The sequence below is a fragment of the Macaca nemestrina genome, chromosome 9 (genome assembly GCF_043159975.1).
Source record: "Macaca nemestrina isolate mMacNem1 chromosome 9, mMacNem.hap1, whole genome shotgun sequence".
NCBI classification, from domain to species: Eukaryota; Metazoa; Chordata; class Mammalia; order Primates; family Cercopithecidae; genus Macaca; species Macaca nemestrina.
The window spans coordinates 45198528-45219622 of NC_092133.1; the positions used below are offsets into that span (position 1 = coordinate 45198528).

The 21095-nt window shown below is 37.1% G+C and overlaps 1 protein-coding gene across 6 annotated transcripts in view; it reads left to right on the top strand.

Moving 5' to 3' along the window:
- Positions 1-1985: 1985 nt before the first annotated feature.
- LOC105480820 (renalase, FAD dependent amine oxidase) overlaps positions 1986-21095 on the top strand; it is a 402948-nt gene continuing 383838 nt past the window's right edge. For all 6 annotated transcript variants that reach the window (XR_986616.3, XM_071069535.1, XM_011740016.3 and 3 more), the window contains exons 1-4: positions 1986-2536; positions 3293-3398; positions 3887-4029; positions 13003-13161. Coding sequence is in view for 5 of the 6 variants with exons in the window: in XM_071069535.1 (XP_070925636.1) it covers positions 2419-2536; positions 3293-3398; positions 3887-4029; positions 13003-13161 (526 nt within the window). In the remaining variant the exon portion in view is untranslated. The remainder of the gene's footprint in view (positions 2537-3292; positions 3399-3886; positions 4030-13002; positions 13162-21095) is intronic.

Here is a 21095-nt window from a genome sequence, read left to right on the forward strand (position 1 = left end):
TTAAATGTTCACAGTGGGCAGAGTGCAGTGAAGAAGAAGTTCTGACTTGACCATATTCTGTTCACTGTTTTCCACCATTGCTGGTGGAAATGGAATTTGAGTAACTTTTCTGTTGTACAATCTGATGTGACTGGATGATTCAAGAGACAATAGAGAAATGGTCAAAAAGACCTGAGGACTGATAGGTATCAAGGATGAGAAAAAAGAAACTATTGAAGATAATTATGAAGTTTCAAGTCTCATTGTCCATGATGATCAAATTATTAATAGAAATGAGGAAGCTGGAAAGGATGGAAAAGAGCAGGAGAGCAAACTCAGAAGACCATGAAGGCCTGCCCTTGCTTCACCATTGAGATGATAGGTAATCTTGGGCAAACTCACTTCAACTTATTGTTTGTATTAACATGTATAAAATGGTGCAGAGGGCAGTTGAAATAGATTACTGCAAATGTCCTTTCCAGATTGACGATTTTGAGATTTTAGGGCTATGGCTGTGATCACATTAAGCTTTTAATTTCAGAGAAATCTGAACTTTTAATTTCTGAAAAATTATAAACTTGAATGTATAATTGTACACTATTTTTGCAAGATAAATGTTGCTTTAAACTGCATATTTTTAAGGCTTTTGACACAGTATCAGACTGTATTATGAAAAATTTGTCTGGAACACTTCCATCAGTAATATACCATTGTGTATTTTGCTGTATCCCTGAAAATAAAGACATTTTTACATTTACAAAAGTAATTCCTAACCTGGGGGACATAGCAAAACCTTATCTCTACATAAAGTACACACACACACACACACACAATTAGCCAGGCGTGGTGGTGGGCACCTGTAGTCCCAGCTACTCAGGTGGCTGAGGCAGGAGAATCGCTTGAGCCTAAGAGGTCAAGGCTGCAGTGAGCCCTGATCATGCCACTGCACTCTTGCCTGGGTGACACAAGACGCTGTCTCAAGAAAGAAAAAACAAAAAACTCAACAAATGAAAAATAGTACCACATTTTAATTTCTATTTGAATATAAAAAATTAAACACATGCTTATTGGACCTATGTATTTCTTTTTATTCAAGAACTCTATCCAATATATACACATTTTCCTTTTGGCTTTTGTCATTTGTGTATTTAAGACTTTGAATAATGTTTTTAAAAGATATTAACTTTAATCTTTCATACACCTTTCAGAAATTTACTATTCGTATTTTGTTTTGTGTATTTTGTAACACACAAGTTGTAAATGATTATGTATTGTTTTTCTGTTCAGTTCCATCTTTCATTTTTATGCTTAACAATGTCTTCTTAGTCATATATGCCCGCCTACATTTTCTTCTAGTTCTTTCATTAGATATATCTAGTATTAATTCATCACCCATTTGATGCATGGTATTTTTTTTTCATGATGGGGACATGAAGTAAATATTCTGATTTTTAAATGTTTCCATTATAATTGGCTACCATTGTCAATTTTCTTATTGATTCTGATACTTGTTCAGTTTCTTAGTTTTCCAGGTAATAATTTATCTGCAAGTCAGTGTAACTTAATTATTTATTTTTTAATAGCTCAGTATTCTCATTGCCTTTTGTTGTTTCATTGAGAACTTCCAGTACAATGTTAGGAGGGGGAAAAAAAACAATGGGAATGGCACCAATCCTTCTCTTGTTCATCTTTATATTCCTTAGAACATACGGAATGCGTTCTGACACAGAACTTATTGAAGAGTAATTTGGAATTTTCTGATGAATCAACCGTTGTCTTTAATCTTCACAAGTTTGAAAGGTATACGTTATTGTTCCCATTTCCCAGATGGATAAATTGAGGTTCAGGAAGGTTACACAAAGTCCCGGGTCTAAGAAAAATGTCTCCCAGATTCCAAAAGATGTGTCTATTTTGCTAATAGTGGCCATTCAAGCATTAGGGGAAAGGTTGCCCGTGGTATCGCTGGTGTTTCTTCTTCCCACTTTCAAATCTAGAATAGTAAAATAGCAAAAATCCCAACGGGCATGAGAGTTATCATAGTAGATAGGGTAGGTTGGTTCTCTGCTGTGGTCAACGTCAGCTCTGTGGCGAGGCGGGTTCTCCCAACAATAGTCCACACCATTTCCAGGCTTTTCTCGGCGACGGGCAGCCCAGAGTGCGGAACTTCTCTGGATGCGCCCGGCCCCCAAAGCGAGGAGACAAGACAGCCCCGATTCTCCGCAGCCCCAGGTTTACTCCTCAAGGACCGAGGGGCCTCTCAGCTCCGACCGCCTCCTCTCCGCCCCCTGCAGGCCGGCCGGAGGGACAGCTCAGGGCCCAGGTCGGCGAAGGGAGCACGGAACCAAAGAGCGCTAGCGCCGGTCCGGCCATCTTTCCACAAAGCCCGGGCCGGTCCGCCCCGCCGCGGAGACTCAGCACGGATCGCGGCTCCCTACCGCCATGGCGCGGGTGCTGATCGTGGGCGCCGGGGTGACAGGAAGCTTGTGCGCTGCGCTGCTGAGGAGGCAGACGTCCCGTCCCTTGTACCTTGCTGTGTGGGACAAGGCTGAAGACTCAGGTGAGTTGTCTAAACGCCGAAACCTGGGAAAAGAGGCCAGCCGGCCGGGCTGCTGAGGTGGTGTGGGCCTGCATCCGAGAAAGTCTAAGGCGACAATGCTAGATCCTCAGCTCCCTGAGAGGCCGTGTAACCCGGCCCATGCGCTCAGCTGCGCGCCTCGTCACGTGATCGGGGACTTCCGCCGCCCGGGAAAAGGCCCAAGAAGGGGCGAGGGTGGGGGCGGGGCAGGAGTACTCCGCGCTCTACAGAGGGAGACCTGAGAGAGCAGCGTGGGAGGGGCCCCGACCCGAGTTTGCAAAGCTTGGGCCTGCTGCTGCCCCTAATAAATAGATTTTTGCCTTGGTCTGTCTGTTGGCTTTGCAGCTTTCTGCAGATTATGAGACTCCCAAAGTGATTACAGACCAAGACTTTCTGAAGATCTAGTTTGCAGAATCCTGTCATTTTGATGAAGATTGACTGCATGAATGAAAGAGCATTAGCTGACTCATTTATTCTGACATTTCATTCATCATTTTTAGTTTTATCCATTCACTGACACCTATTACTAAATATGTGCGCTATAATGGTGCTGGACACTTTTACATTGTTCATGACTCCTTTTCTTCTAAAATCTCACAATCTATCAAATACTTCAAGTTAAAAAGGTTTCTTAAGATATTTTTGAAGTAATCTGTTTGGGGTAACCTAAGGTGCATTGAATTAATTGCTAAGGCTCATTCTAATGCAGTAAGACATTTTCCTGTGGATTAATTCAAGGTGGAAGAATGACTACAGCCAGCAGTCCTCATAATCCTCAGTGCACAGCTGACTTGGGTGCTCAGTACATCACCTGCACTCCTCATTATGCCAAAAAGCACCAACGGTGAGTTAGTTGCGAGAAGTGGAATCAATCTTAGCAGTTGTATGATGTCATAGGGTTGCTGTGAAAGTTAGATTAGCTGATAAATGGAACATAGTAAGGGCTCAATAAATATCAATTACTATGTTGGTGTTACGGAAGAAGGCAACTAGCTGTGATGGGGGTCAATCTTCTGAACCAAATTTAAAATTGATATACTAAATACGTTCGTTTGCTTTCATTAACTTTACTTCAAAAATGTACTTACAGGGAAATAGCCCTTTGACTAATGTCAGCAAAAGACCTATGAATTCTCAAAACATTTCTCTTCTTCACTTGTATTATAAGTTTTATTTAACACAAATTATACATTTTATTTAATACAAAATATTCATAGGAAGATATCTATGATTTTGAATTATAACCTCCAAGAATTATTGAAAGAAAATATAGTCTTTTAGAGCTTTTCATGGTATATAATTACATTAAATATATATATTGATTTATTTCAGTTTTTATGATGAACTGTTAGCCCATGGCATTTTGAGGCCTCTAACCTCACCTATTGAAGGAATGGTGATGAAAGAAGGAGACTGTAACTTTGTGGCAACTCAAGGAATTTCTTCAATTATTAAGCATTACTTGAAAGAATCAGGTGGGAGTAAGATTTTCTCTGCCTAAATTTTAAAATTAGCATTTAAAAACAAGTTACACACATAGTTACATATTAATACTACACAGGAAGTTATAAAAATTAGGTGCTCTATTTGCTGATCAATAGCTAGTTCTTCCCCAAAGTAATCATTGATAAGTTTCCAGTGTATATTTCCAGAACAATGTTTATGCATCTCTCTATTGAGCTACATGGCTGTCTCTATTTATCTATAGTATAGATATTATAGATGTGTGTATATATATACATATATATTTCTTTATATTGTTTTAAAAATATACTCAAAGGGGATAATTTTACATAATTGATTCTATACCTTGTTTGACTCATATCTTGGATCTATTTTCATATCAGCAAATTTAGTGTAATCCATTTTCTTTAATGATTGTCTAATATTTATGACATATGTGTACCATCATTTATTTAACTATTAGCTTTCTGGTAAATATTTAGGCTGTATGGGGTTGGAAGATTGTTTTGGTTTTTGCTAATACAAACATTGCTGCATGTCTACTGTTGACATGCTTTTGGAAGTATACCTTTATTTAGGATCAGTTCCTCACAGAAGAATAGCTATGCCAAACGATATGTGCATTTTTAACTTAGCTAGGTTGTGCTGTGTATTCGTCTTAGAGAACATCTCACCAATAGTGATGAGAATGTTTCTTTCCCACATCTGGGTATAATGGAAATTTTTAATTTTTGCCAGTGTAATAGGTTAAAAATTGGATCTCTTTGTGGTTTTATTTTGCATTTCTTTAATTACAAGTGAGTTTATGCATTTTTTTTGTTTTGTTAGCCAGCTCTTTGCAGTTTTCTTCTGTGAATGTCTTATTCATAACCTTCGCCCATTTTCTATTAGGATTTTCATTTGTTCCTTATATGTTTTATGAGTGTTTTGAAAATGGACCTTTTAAAAAAGAAAATAGAATTTTTCTTAGATAATTGATTGATTTTTTTTTAAAACAGAATGAAGCTTCTTGATGAATCATAATTTAGTTAAGTACCCGAGTCAAGATAACTGAGAAAGGATGTAGGCTAAGAATTTTTTTTATAAGCCATTTCCAGCATAATTACTGTTTTGGTCTTTATCATCAAATATTACTTATTGAGAACCTCAAGAATCCTTGATACTGGGCATCAGAGAGGTTAGTGAGATTGAATAAACAACATGAGAACATAATAAATACCATTCTGGCTTAAACTATTTCTTCATTTAAGATTCAGTATATGATGGTTTATTAGACTACTCCAGAGAAACAGAACCAATAGGGTATATATGTATATGTGTGTGTGCATGTGTGTGTGTATGTGTGTATGGATAAAGAGAGAGATTTATTATAAGGAATTGGATCACATAATTAAGGAGGCTGGTAAGTTCCAAGATTTGCAGGATGATTCAGCAAGGTAGACACCCAGGAAAGCTGGTGATATAGTTCTAGTCCAAGGGCTGGCAGGCTCAAGACTCAGGAAGAGCCAGTGTTTCAGTTCTACTCTGAAGGCTGGAAAAAAGCTGATGAGCCAGTTCAAAGGCTTTCAGGCAGGAAGAATTCTCCTTTATGTGAAGGAGGATCAATGCGTTTGTCATATTTAGGCCTTCAACTGATTGAATGAGGCCCACCTACATTAGGGAGGGCAATCTGCATTATTTGATCTACTGATAATAAATGTGAATGTCATCTAAAAACATGCTCATAGAAACACCCAGAATAATGTTTGACCAAATATGTAGGCACCCTATGGCCAAGTCAGGTTGACACATAAAATTGACCATCGCAGATGGTGACACTATTGAACGTTTTATAGAATATTACTATCAGCTTTATATAGTGTGGCCATATCACTTTAAAAAATCTCGTTTCCACCATGATTTTCCCTTAACCCAGGTTGGGTGAGTATACTTATTGAAATCATCAGGTACTTACTATCCGATATTCATGCATGCATGTGCAGGAGCTTAGAAAATGATATCCCAAAATGAAGCCCTCAGAAATGCTCTCTTTGACCTTCTTCTGCCCTCCTATCTCTGGCCTTGCGTTCATCCCTGAGGCTAGCCCTAGAAAATAGAATCTCTTTTCCCAAGGCAGGTCATAGAAATAAGAACTCCCTTTCCCCCTAAACCAGCCATAAAGCCTAAGACTATCACTGTAGCTTTCCCTGCCTTCCTTTGTAAAAACTGGTCATAAAGAAATTATCTGACCTACCATGTTTGATTGTAGCTCATAACAGTTCCAGAGAGGGTCATGACCCTTAACCGTAAAGAAAGAATGCTGCATAGAGAGGTCAAGAAGAATCTAGACAGACAGACCTTGATGGATTTCACCAGTTTGTTAGCCATAGATATAACCCTTTGTCCAATCATATTGCTGCACAGCTGTCCATACTTTGTTGAATCTAAGCAAAAAAAGTTGACTCCTGTATCTTTGGGTCTTCAGTCTGAAGGTGTCAGTGTGCCAAGACCAGCTCAGTTGGGGAGACCCTAACAAGCAGCGCTAGAGGAATTAAAGACACACACACAGAAATATGGAGGTGTGAAGTGGGAAATCAGGGGTCTCACAGCCTTCAGAGCTGAGAGCCCCAAACAGAGATTTACTCATATGTTTATTAACAGCAAACCGGTCATTAGCATTGTTTCTATAGGTATTAAATTAACTAAAAGTATATCCCTTATGGGAAACGGAGGGATGGACCGAATTAAAGGAATAGGTTGGGCTAGTTAACTGCAGCAGGAACATGCCCTTAAGGCATAAATCACTCATGCTATTGTTTGTGGCTTAAGAATGCCCTAGAACTTAAAAAGTATAATAAAATAAATAAATGAATAAAACCTCACCAAAAAAAAAAGAAAAGAATACCTTTAAGCGGTTTTCCGCCCTGGGCGGGCCAGGTGTTCCTTGCCCTCATTCTCATAAACCCACAACCTTCCAGCTTGGGTGTTAGGGCCATCATGAACATGTTACAGTGCTGCAGAGATTTTGTTTATGGCCAGTTTTGGGGCCAGTTTATGGCCAGATTTTGGGAGGCTTGCTCCCACCACAGTGTCATGAAAAACTATGATTAAATAAATTTGTATGCTTTTTCTCATATTAATATGCCTTTTTTCAGTTGATTTTTTTTGAACTTTCACCCCTACACATGCATGCATACATACATACATTCATATATCCTTTTGTTCAATAAACATTTATTGAATACTTACTATAATGCCAAACATTGTTCTAGGTACTAATGATGCAAGAACCAATGTACTTGCCTTCATGGAGTTGATATCCTGGCAGAGAAACATCCTTGAATACATTGCATCTGTCTCCTTATTTTGTTAGGTGTTTGGGAGAATACATACGTTTTAACTTCCAATTTTGCTTTTTAAGCTTTTGAGGAAGAGATTATTTTTAATTCCTTGTAGCTCACTCAGAGCCTAATAGTACCTTGTGCCTAGTAGGTAGAGTGATATAAATGTTAAAAATTTATTTTACATCGAGTTCATGGTCTATTTAACTTGAGTTTATATAAATTTTTCTTTCGTTTTTTAATGTTATTTTTGTAATACTTCAAGATTCTTTTTCTCCTCTACCCCAATCTATTATTATAGGATTTGTTGGACTACCTATAATATTTTTAATTTTATAATTATATCACTTTTAAACATTCTTTAAGTCCATTTAAAGCTTTCTATTCTATAAATGGTCCACAAAAACATTTGGTTTGTCCACACAGTAAGCTAAGACAGTCCCTGATATCAGAATGACCTGGATTCCAGTTAATGTCCTACCATCACTTTCTGTCCATGTAATATTAGGAGAGTTTAAAATCTGTACCTCAGTTCTTTCACTGAAAAAAATGAGGGTAATGAAATGAAAAAAATAGGGTACTTACTACAGAATTTTGTAATGGAAGTTCTTACTACAAAGTGTTGTGAGGAATTAATGATATAATGCACTCAAATTCAAGCAAATAGTAAGCCAGTCACATAGTAATCTCTTGATAAATGTTAGTTTAAAAAATATGCTACTTGAATGAAGCTGACCTTCACATATTCCTCACTTTAAGACATCAAATTGCCAACTATTTTCAAAAATACTCTATATTTTCGAATCTAGTTGAGTTTAAAACCCCACAATCTGATGGACCAACTAGTGGTCATTCGGATTGGGACCAGACTTCCAGGAAAATTATTTATCTGGGATATGCCTAATCAGGCATGCTTTAGAATAGGTTCAAACCTTTAAAGCCAATATTTAACTAGACTAATTTCCCAGAACAAACAGTAAAGGGTAAGGGAAATAGATACTTTATTCTTGACCTTATGTTCTATTTTAATTTATTGTCTGATGTGTTCACATTAACCTCATTGCAGATAAAACTGTATGTATTGGCATGAGTTTCACTGACTGCCTGCCTTCTCCATTAATACAATCTTCTTGAGTGAGTGAAACATGATTTTCTTTTGTTCTTTTTTTTTTAATAATAGTTGTCATTATGCTGGAGTGAGAAATGACAATAGCAAAAGGGATTCTAGCTATCAGTTATTAAGTGCTAACTATTTATCTGACACTACCTTAGGTACTTTACGTATGTAATTTCTAATTCTCACAGTAAATTTTCAAGGGAGTTAATCATCATCCCTATTTATTAATGCAGAGAATAAGACTCAGGTACTTTGTCTAAGGTGGCTTGGCTAGTTGGTAACAGAACCGGAGCGCCCTTGCAATTAATCATGTTGTTTTTTTCTATTAAGTCTCTCATGGAGGGCAATGAGAGGTGCTCATACTCTCCAATTTAACATATATTTTGTAGAGCTTTCTCTTTCCTTACTGATTATTTTCCTACAGTAGGAAGATTGTACCCATTGCACCTGGTGCTACGTGTCAGTAGACACATGGTTCAATAGAACAACCTCATAGTTCCCTGTGCCCCTAGTTTCCTTCTTTCATCAGTTAATTCCTGACATAGGGGGAAGTGGATATTAAAAAGTAATACCACCTTAGTTCTTTGTGCAACCTGGAAAATTGGTCACCTGATGGTTCCTGCATATGACATTTGGAAAATGATGGACCAGGTCATTTTGCTTTTGAATAAGGTCCCATGTTATTAAGTTATTCATAAAAAGATGAATTTAGCCTCCAGGACCCAGAGTGAGAAGCTTTTATTTAGCTTTTCCTACCAACAGGGAGGACTGTTGCTGCATTTATTTGTTTTTATTTTATCATCTACGTAAAAAGGACATTGGCTAGCGATCTGGAAAGTCAACATGGGCAATGTAACCTGTCAAAGTAGACAGGATCAATGTATTAGAAAAAATGGTTTAGGTGGCAGATGCCATTAGCTAGGATGGCTTCTGTATGGTAATATTTACTTTTATTATTCTCTCTCTTTTTATTTTTGTGCCTATTTTCTTTCTAAAATTGATAGAGGGGAAGTGAGTCTGGGTGGTTCTGTCTCAGAATTTCTCCCAGCGGGTGATCTTGGCACTCATCCGTAACGATGTCCTTTTTAGAGAAGCTAGAGGATGGCATGAAAACCAGGTGAAGCATTCTTCTATTGACTTCAAGCTGTGGAGTCAGTTAGACATGGTTCACATCACTTCAGGTCCCATCTGAGCAGTTCTGACTGCTGCTCACTAAAACCTATTTGTGGGAAATCATAGGAGAAACATAAACTTGGATTTTCTCCTTAAAACGGAGGAGGGCCAGGGATAAAATTGAATAAATATATAACAGAAACACATTTGCCTTTGTAAAATGTTTAAACCTTCTTAGACTTCTGATATCTTTATAGCCATCTGAAGATCATTTTATTCTAATTAAATATTATGTGCTGGGGAAACAAGAGTCAATAAGAGACATGATCCTGGCCTCTGTTAATGTAGAGTATAGTGGGAAGAAAATACATTAAACTAATTATACAAACAAAGAAAAGATGCATGATAAATGTTAAGAAGAAAGAGAGCATTATGAGAGAGCTTACAATAAAAGGACCTAGCCCAGTAGGTTATAGAGGAGTGATGGGGGAGATGTGTTAGGGAAAGCATCCCTGAAGAACTGATATTTTCATGGGTACCTGAAAGGTGAGCAAGAGGGAATTAGGCTGAGAGCTGAATGACGAGAGTTCCTGCAGTGGGCACATCAAATTGGAACTGTTCTGAAGTAGTAGGAGGAGGTTAGTGCATTCAAGGAATAAAAGGTCATTGTGACTGGAGGGTAGTGAGTGAGGGAGAAAGTAGAAAAGATGATGCTGAAGACTAAGGCAGGGCCAGATTATACGGGGCTTTGTAAGCATTGTTAAAGATTTTATACTCTAAGTGCAATGGGAAGCCATTGAAGGGTTTTGTGCAAGGGAGGGACATGGTCAAATTTACTAAGCTCGGAAGTAACTCTTGAGACAATTTATCTGTTTTAAAATTGAGTTTTCCAGAACTTATAGATTTAAACACATTGTCTTTATGAAAGTTATTAATTACTTTCACAAGGAAATGCCACTTTCCCAAAAACTTTGCTCTGAGCAGTTGGAAAGGAAACGTTTCTGGTTAATAAGAGAGGCTATACTATTTCCCCTACCTCTTGATAAGTGCTACTTTTTGGGCGGTTTTGCCAGTGGTGTTTGATTTGGGCCTGTCCACCTACCCCAGTGGTTCTCATACTTTAGTGCGCATGATGACAAGACTAAGGGAACTTGTTAAACACAGATTGCTAGGCTTAATTCCTAGAGTTTCTTATTCTGTATGGTTGGGTTGGGGCCCAGGAATGTGCATTTTCTAGTACATAGGTGCTGCTGGTCTGGGGTCTGTACTTAGAGAACCACTGACACACACACATATATATATATATACACACACACACACAGACACACACACACATATATATATATACCTATACCTTGCAGAACACTTTGTGACCATTGAGATACATTTTGAAGGCATTCATCTGGCGCATGAAGAATTTTCTAGAACTGTGAACTTAAGTCCCCTTAAACACACACTCATGCCAGCAACAACAACAGCATGTTGTTCTTTTCAAAGGAATATTATGAGAAAACATAGAATCAGTTGACTTAGCTGAGGTCTGGGACAGGGCCACGGACTAAGTGAGGCAAGTAGGGTGAGACATCCTAAATAAATAAAAACAGAGTGAAGCAGAGCTACCCTTGTTGGAATAAAGGAGATGGTGGATGTGTGTTGAAAGTGCAGATTATTTGCACCTTCCCCAAGCAGGGGCCTTAGAAAAGCCCTCAGGCAAGATGGAGTACTGTTTACAAGCCCCTTGCTCTAATCTTTGAACAGAATGATGCACACTGCCTTGAACAGAGATTGATCCCTTGGGCTAGTTAGAACTATGTTTCTTCTAACATTTACATTTGATTTTTTAAAAATTGGAGTGCTTACTAGGGTGTGGCATTATTTAAGGGTCAATGAAAGAGATAAAGGTGAATGAGATCTGAAGACGTGACATGAAGGAGCCTTGAGTATTATTACATAGATAAGATACAACTAAAGCATGAAGATATTTTAAATCAATGTCTAAATGAGTAGTAAAGCAGTGATGGTTGAAGAATATCATAGAGAGGAAGGATCACACTGAGCTGGAGTGGCTACAGAAAGGAAGCTTTGGGATGAACTTTAGCTGGATTTTTAGTGACTGGGAACATGAGATTACCCAGGTAAAGCTGAATAGAATCTTTCAGTGTACTTTTTTCCTCCCTCATTACGTCTTCATTTCTTTCTTTTTCAATACACAAAGCTGAATAAAAGTAGATTTACTTGTAAATCAAATTTTTTTGGAAACTGGAAGGTGAGTACTAGTTTACTAAGAAGACTTAATGACCTAATTGTACTTTCTTTCAGTTTATGGTTCATAATTCACTCTTTTTATTTTAATTTTTTTGAGACAGAGTCTTGTTGTGTTGCCTAGGCTGGAGGGTAGTGGTGCAATTTCAGCTCACTGCAACCTCTGCCTCCCGAGTTCAAGTGATTCTCGTGTCTCAGCCTCTTGAGTAGCTGGGATTACAGGCATGCACTACCACATCCAGCTAGTTTTTATATTTTTAGTAGAGACAGGATTTCACCATGTGGTCAGGCTGGTCTCGAACTCCTGACTTCAAGTGATCCACCCACCTCAGCCTCCCAAAGTGCTGGGATTACAGGTGTGAGCCACCGTGCCTGGCCTCATAATTATTTTAAATAAATACATACCTAATAAATTCTATGCTATGTATACTATATGCTATACATAGAAGCAAAACAGGTGTAATTTGTAGCTCATGGGGTTTACAGATTAAAAGGGGAGACAATATTAAAGAAATAATTGTCAAAATATCCTTGTGTTAAGTGCTAACAAGGAAAATGTTATGGGAGGGTACTCTAGAGTATGTTTCTAAATTCTGATTCTTCTTAATGAAGACAATTGATCTATTGATGAGAACTTACATTTCCCTTACAGAGAACTTTTTTCAGGTCCTTTAATAGGAAATATTAATTCTTTTAATAGGGAATATTGCTCTTTTTGTTTCATTGCTAACACACATGTTTACTGAAATGTGTACTTGTTCTGCAAAAATGATGAGCTGTAGCGTCAGATGGGTATAGTTTTAAATCATGGCATGCTATTTCTCAATCTATTTCCTTGTCTGTGAGATGAATTAATATAATGTGTACCAAGCAGCTGGCATATAGTAGCTGCTTAATGAAAAGTAGCTATAGTTATTTTTTTTCATTTTTATCATTAATTGTAGGAGCAGTTTTTGATTCAGAGCAGGCACTGATAGGGAGGTCCAAGGATGCCAGGTAGGGATGAATTCCTACTAAATTAGAAAGATAATAAAGGAAGAGAATTTGAGTACTGTAGAAGACAGTCTTGGCCATTTTGTTCACTTGAATGGATTCAGTTTGTGACTACTCATATCCCCCTCATTCATATATGAAATTCTGATAATGGGGACATGATTTTGCTTTTGGAACAGGTGCAGAAGTATACTTCCGACATCGTGTGACACAGATCAATCTAAGAAATGACAAATGGGAAGTATCCAAACAAACAGGCCCCCCCGAGCAGTTTGATCTTATTGTTCTCACAATGCCAGTTCCTGAGATTCTGCAGCTTCAAGGTGACATCGCCAACTGTGAGTCTGTGTTTGCCATTTACCTGCCTCCGGGAATGGGATTTCTTTGATAAAGCATGAATTTGGTCTAACTCTCTTAGCCAAGGACAAGTGATAGACTCTATTGATTTGCCTGTCTTTAACACTGATACTTATGGCCCTCTTTGTGATATTAGTCTAGGCCAAAATGAAACCCATAGGATTTTTTTTTAACTGGTTAAAAGTTGAACACTTTTGTTATTGCCCATGTCTTCAACAAGTCAGTATTATTGATGGATATGCAATGATTTCGCCTAAAGGAAGAGCAGTGTTTATGGCCATTTTTAAGAAAAGGTTTTTATGTACAAGTGCTTGCTTGGATTGCCTCATTTCCTATGTTCTTGTTCTCTGGGTTGCTCTCTGATTGTATTTACTTCTGTTTGAGGCAGTTGCCTAGCCCTTTTGTGAATGAGAGGCATGAGAAGGAATGGGTGAGAGGTGATGAGTAATTTATGCTGAAGAAGCTAAAATTATGCCAGAAGAGCCAAATTTTAATAAAGCAACTAAAATTCAAAGACAATTTTTATCCTTGCTAAGTTTTTGGATACTGCAATTGGTTTAGCATTATTCACTTTATCTTAGATAGTAACCTTTGTTTAATTTCTTTTTGATATAAAAGGTGGTGGTGAAAGTATGTGCAGAGGGTCTGATTTCCTATCTTTCCCCAAAGTAGACGCTAACCTACAACTACCAATTTAGAAATGTCATTTACCTGCTTATATCTTTCCTAGTTGACAGCAGCTATTTACTCTCAGAAGTGGGAATAGTGGAGGTGGTATAGCTAAGGTTTTCTTAGGTGGATACCTAAGATTTTCTTCATGATTCCTGAGGGTTCCTGGTGCACTGCCACCAGAAACATGTGATAAATCCACAGACATCTTTTTCCTGCCACTTTGACTCAGCACAGATGAGATGTAACTCAGTGCAGGTGGGATGGCAGTGGTAGAGTTTGCACTTCTACTGCCAGAAATGCTGGGGATAGTGGGAAGGAGAAGAGAGTACGCCAGTGGCCACATTAGAATTTCTACTGTACGTGTGAACAACGGGAGACTTTGGGTTTATTCTAAGTCAACTCTGAGATCCAGAAGTGAACAGGACGACAGTGTCAGCAAAAGGCACATGTGAGGAGTCCGAAAGGTAAAATTCCTGTACTAAGTAGTAGAAAGGGATTCAGATATGAGAAACCAAAAAGGAATAAAGGTATTAAGTACTGGGGCAGGGAGGATACATTTCTCCAAGAAGTTGCACTTGCTCAATTAGCTTTTGTTTCATCAGGCCAGTTTTCCTTACTGATACCGAAATCCTAGCTGAGGGTGTTCATTTTAATCACAGAAACTTAGAATTGAAGGGAGTCTTAGAGAGCATGTGGTCTCATCTTTTAGCCCTTGCATGAGTCCTCTTTTATTAAATCACTTTATTGAGTATGACTGACATATGAAAAGCTGTATATACTGTATACAGTGTGATGAATTTGGAGATAAGTATACATTCTTAAAACCATTATCACAATCTATGCCATCAACATATCCACATCACCTCCAAAAGCTTTTTCCCCTTTATAAGTTATTTTTTTCTTTTGTAATAAGAATGCTTAGCATAGGCCAGGTGTGGTAGCTCACGCCCGTAATCCCAGCACTTTGGGAGGGCGAGGCAGGAGGGTTGCTTGAGCCCAGGTGTTCAAGACCAGCCTGGGAAATATATCAAGACCTCATCTCTACAAAAAAAAAAAGAAAAAAAAAAAGAAGAGGAAGAAAGAAAAAAAAATGTAGCAAGGCATAGTGGCATGTGCCTGTAGTCCCAGCTACTCAAAAGGCTGAGGCAGGAAATTGCCTAAGCCTGGGAAGTCAAGGCTGCAGTAGGCCCTGATTGTGCCACTGCACTCTAGCCTGAGTGACAGAGCAAGACCCTGTCTCAAAAAAAAAAAAAAAAAAAAAGAATATATAACATATTAGATGTACTATTTTAACAAATTTTTAAGTATACAATATGATATTATTAACTATAGACACTAGGCTATACAGTGGATCTCCAGGATTTACTTATCTTGCATAATTGAAACCTTGAAACTTTTGACTAAAGTGCCCTGTTTTTCCTTCCCCAACCCCCTGGAATAAGAATTATATAAAAAGCCCTAGCTGGCAACAATCTGGTGAGAATATTACCTTTAGAATGGGTGTGCCCCATCAGTGTCATTGTGCCACTGCCCAAGACTTAAATTTCAAGAGAGCATCCTATTGACCTGACATGGGTTTTATTCGCAACCCGATGGCTAGGGAATTGCAGCATCTTGGATTATAATCCTGTTGCATTGCATGTAATCAGTGGGACAAAGTAACACTTCAAAATAAATATAGGTACTGCTTATGAAGAGAACTTGTGTGCTGAGTAATCAAGAACAATGACTTTTCACTGCATAGGTGTTCTTTAATATTTGTGAAATGAGTGAATGACCAATTGATCGACTGAATGAATGTGTTTCCAAAAGACCTTAGGAAAAACTTCACTGGTCCGTATTACTTCTTCACCTTCTCTGTAAAATTCTCATTAATAGAATCCCATAATAGACTTTTTTCTTATTCTTTTCATATTCTCTTTTCATTAAATGTGGATTTGTATGAAGAAGGAAAGAAAAACTCTATATTGACAGGGGCCTTATGTTTTAATGCTTTTTATGTAAATCTGAATTTGGCTTGCTAATACGTTGTTTAGGATTTTTGCATTCATGTCCACGAGAATGATTGAGCTGTAGTATTTTTTCTTGTATTAATTTCTCCAGTTGTTCGACATGGAGGTATGTAGGTCTCATATAATTATTTGGGCAATGTTTCCTGTTTCTGTTCGGGGGAAGCATTTTTATACAAGTTTGGTGTTATTTCTTTCCTAAATGTTTAGAAGAATTCACTAGTAAAACCATTTAGGCCTAGAGTTTTCTTTGTGGTAAAATTTTAAATTACAGATTCCATTTCTTAAAGGAATCTATTCAGATTTCTTTGTTTATTCTGTTTTTTCTCAAGGTGCTAGAATACCATGATATAATCGTTTTTAATTTTTTTTTTAGCTTTTATTTTAGGTTTGGGGGTACATGTGAAGGTTTGTTACATAGGTGAACATGTGTCAGTCTTGTTCATATGGCTCGCCACTTATCCCAACGCCACTTATGAAATAGGGAGTCTTTTCCCCATTGCTTGTTTTTGCAGTAGACCTTATTTTTTAAAATACTAGTTGTTTATGCTTAAGTTCAGATCTGAAAATTGTATTTACATATTCCTTTGACTTTCATTAATTTAATTCGTTCTATATGTTCATTTTAATTCATTTACTTTTTATCAATTTACTTATTTTCAAATAGTATGTTGCTCTATATAAAGTTCTATTTACCAGGTAAGAAGGGTGTCCTGAATCAGGCCAGGAGTATGAATTGACATCCTTTTTGGTACTCCAGCTGCTCTCTCTCTCCTTCATCCAGTGTGTCTGGGAAGTCCAATCTAATATCTATATGCCCTAGAATTGAAATCTTAAATCTTTGAGAGAACTTCAGATTTCTCATAACTTTGCTGTTACAAAAAAAAAAAAAATGATATCTTGGTTTTTAAATTGGAATACTTTCCTGTTAAAACCTTAAATATCTAAAACATCTGTTTCAGTTCCTTTTCAGGTCTCTGAACAATATAGCTAAAAGCTGGGTTTTGCTTTTCTTAACAAAGGTTAAAACAAACGTTTCTTAGAAAAATTGCTTGGTAATAGCTATTCCCAGGCCTGACAAAAAGAACTAGAAGGGTACACCATATTATGTTCACATCAAGGGTCTGGGTGCAGAATGTTCACCCTGTCTCTGGTGGATTTTTGTTGCCATTGTTTTGGTTTGTTTTTATGCATGCATCCAAATCACCTGGAAGACTTGTTAAAACACAGATTACTGGGCCACAGTTTGAGTTTCTGGTTGTATGGAGGTATGCATGGACAATTTGCACTTTTTACAAGTTTCTAGGTGATGCTGAAGATTCGGTGTAAAGCCACACTGTAAGAATTATTATTAATACCTTGCCTTAGCAAATCTACTTGTTTCTGGAACAGAGCAACTGATGTATCTTCAAAAAGTGACTCACCTTGTAAACAAGTGATGCTATTGTGCAACCAGGGTTGAGAACTGCTGTCATAAAGCATCAGCCTGTCCAAACAATTTGTATCTCTTTTCCTCACATTTGCACCTTTGCCTTGCATGTATTGATTATATGAACCCATCTTGGATTACTCTTGAGTCTCTGTCTTATGCTCTTCCCTGCTTGGGACTTCTTGGCTCACCTCTTCCCTGACTTCTTCCCCAACCCCTAAGACACACCTCTTAATACAAAACAAAACAAAACAACACAACAGCAGCACACACACACACAAAGTAGCTTTAAGATATGTCACATACCATACAGTTCACCTATTTAAAATGTATAATTCAGTGGTTTTTAGTATAATAACTGATACAGACAACCATTATCAATGCCTGTAATTAGTAAATTTTGGAATATTTTTGTCACCTCAAAAAGAAATTCTGTCCCGTTTAGCTATCACCCCCATCCCTCCATCCCCATCCCTGCCCCCAGCCCTAAGCAATCATTAATCTACTATCTGTCTCTATAGATTTCCCTATTACCTGGATTCCAGATAAAAGCTCATGATGGAGCTGGAGGCCCTCATCCTTAGCAAATTAATGCAGGAGCAGAAAACTAAATAAGCCATGTTCTTACTTTTTTGTGGCTCTGTTTTGCCACTATCTGCACAGATTTCACTTATTTTCTCCTGCTTTCATCATGTCGCGCTGACCCTGGCCCATCAGGTCATTGAATTGTAGAGGGTACCTCATCTTTCCTGAAGCCTATGAGTTATAACAGAGTCTGGTGATGGTGGACAAGGCTTCAGGGCTGTGGGATGGCAGTGGGTGTTGACATGCCTGTAGCTTTTTACTTTGTTGCACACCTAACATTGACATTGGATTTGATAGAGAAATGGCTTCTTATGCCACTAATAGAAAACTGGTAATAAATATGTTTTATAGATCTTAGATTTAGAACTATAGAAGAAATTGTTTTCTGAGGAAGGGCATAGCTGCTGTTGAATTTTGAAAGCAAATTTTCCTTGAGTATCAGTTCTACTATGCAGAAATAATATAGCTTATTTGCTAGTACAGTGTTTGATAATAATATAGAAGAAATTGGAAAATTTATTAGATGCCTATAGGCAAAGTGGGAGACTAATTTGAATGATCTCTCTATGAATCTACTTCTAGTTTGTTGCCAAAGACATTTAAAGTAGGATAATTTATTGCCATGGAGGTTGGCAATAACTGGATTGATTTTTAGATTGTTTTAATAACATACTATAACATTTTATAAAAATACAGTATAGCCATCAGTCAGGACATTCATTTGTGCTGTAAATTACATATTCCAATATTTAAAAGATGCATAGTTTTGTATATCAAGAGAGATCCTTTAACATTACATTTTGAAAGTATTTCTCAATATTTGTATTAGTGACATCGAAAGCAATGCCATGTCATAGACTGACTCCTAAATGTGTTTAAGGGCCTGCTAATTAATAATTTTATTTAAATCTTTTTACATCTTGTATTTTGTGTGTGTACTTGAGCTGTGTTTGGCTGAGAAAGATAACTTAACTCACCTACTATTATTGCTTTTCTTTCTGTCTTTCCTGGGGTTTTTTGTGGCAATTTTTGCTTTATGATTTTATTTGATTCATACTAAACCTTCATTAAAATTATATCCTTTGACTTAAGTTCTCTAGTCTCATTTTAATTTTATTTTGCTTTCCAATGAACTTTTATAAATGAAATGTTCTTTCTTTTATTTTCATTTTTCTGTTGTATGCTTTTTCCTCTAAACTGTTCAGGGATATTTTACTTTAGAACCATCTCTTTTATATTTTTTATCTTTGAGCCCAGTAATTTCATAAGTATCTTATTGTGACTAGTTTTGTGTTCATTTTTCATGGGCTATGTTGTCCACTTTTGCCTTGAACATTCAGCTTTTCTCTTATTTAGGTAAGTTTCCTTCTAATACTTATTTGAAGATTTATTTCTTTTTCATTATTGTGATCTCAGAATATCTACAAAAGCTTAAAGTATCTCCCTCTCAAACCTTCTGTTTTCTCTTAACTCACTTTCAACTTTGATCTTTGCATTACTTTTTTTCTAGCCTTTTCTCCATGTCATCCATGTAATTTTCAAGAGTTCCTTTTGGCCCCTTCCTTGAGGTATTGTTTCAAAGAAGTCATGTATTCTTTTGCTGTTATGAACTAATGCCCGAGAGTTTGTTGAACTAATTTGCTTCCTGGCAAAATTTTTCTAATATGTATTTTTCATCAGCTCATTTCTTAGGTTCTGTTCTGTTGTCTTTCTCCTTTTGTCTGCATAGGTCCATTGTTAATCATTACTCATCTTTAAATGGGACCAATTCTGTCAATTCTGTGAAAAATAGTGTTGTGGGGCAAGATCAGGCTTTTCAATTAAGATGTGTATTCTCAGAACACTTCCTGTGTACATTTTGTAAATATGTACCTGCGAAAAATAGAATGGTAGTGACCACTAATATAATAATTTATTTATTAACAGAAAGATTTATAAATATTTTTAACTTGGAAAAAAGATTAAAATATGTACGTGTATATTTTTTCATCTATCAAAAATAATTTGACAAACATTAACATTGGCTATTGCTCAGATATGATTTTCATTTTCTTCCTTACAATTTTTTGAATAATCATAACTTTGAAAATACGAATAGTTTACTCTTATTATAAAAAATGATATTGAACATGTGCAGTGGCTCACGCCTGTAATCCCAGCACTTTGGGAGGCTGAGGTGGGCGGATCACGATGTCAAAAGATCGACACCATCCTGGCCAACATGGTGAAAGCCATCTCTACTGAAAATACAAAAATTAGCTGGGTGTGGTGGCATGCGCCTGTAGTCCCAGCTACTCGGGAGGCTGAGGCAGGAGAATGGCATGAACCCGGGAGGCAGAGGTTGCAGTGAGCCGAGATTGCGCCACTGCACTCCAGCCTGGGTGACAGAGCAAGACTCCATCTCAAAATTAATTAATTAATTAATTTTTTAAAAAGAAAAGAAAGATAACACTGACACTTTTAAAAACTGTATCATGCTGAAAAGAAATAGATCTTCTTTTTTCTAGTGGAGGAGTATTGTGGCATATGTAGGCTCTTTATGATGAAAAAGTTTAAGAATAATTGACTTCGTATATTTGACTGAGGGTGAGGGTCTTTGGATGTTGTATTGAACTGACTCAATTCAGAATTGGACCCCCATGGAAATCATTTTGTGTTTACTTCATTGTTATGAAATAACTCTTGCTGGCCCTAAAGACTTAAACGAGAATATCCCACAAGATCCTTTAACATCTATGGGTCAAATCAAAGGGATTAAAACACGTGCTTTCTGTTTACTTTATAAATCTCAGTAATGACCTCAGTATGAAGAATTGGTCAATGTCTACCCTTCTCTCTGTGTTTTCTGGAGAAAAATCAGCTCTTATTTGATTATTAGACATCTTAGACTTCTATGAAAAAGACATCCATTTACAAAGCCATATATTGCCATCTAGTGTGTGAAATATATATTATAGTTCCCCCTTGGAATCTAAGCTAGAGAGGACTGTGAAAATGACAGAAACACAGAATAACACTATAACTATAATATAATTCACAAAACTGCATATCACAGGGAATAAATTTAGGCCCATTAGAATTAAATAACTTACCAAAAAGCGCTTAATTAATGAGTGACAGAACTAGGAATGTGCTACATGACTCACATTTGTACAGACTTATGAACAGCCCCTTATCTATAGCTTTATGTGTTTTTCTTCTCATTCTCATTCTCTTTCTC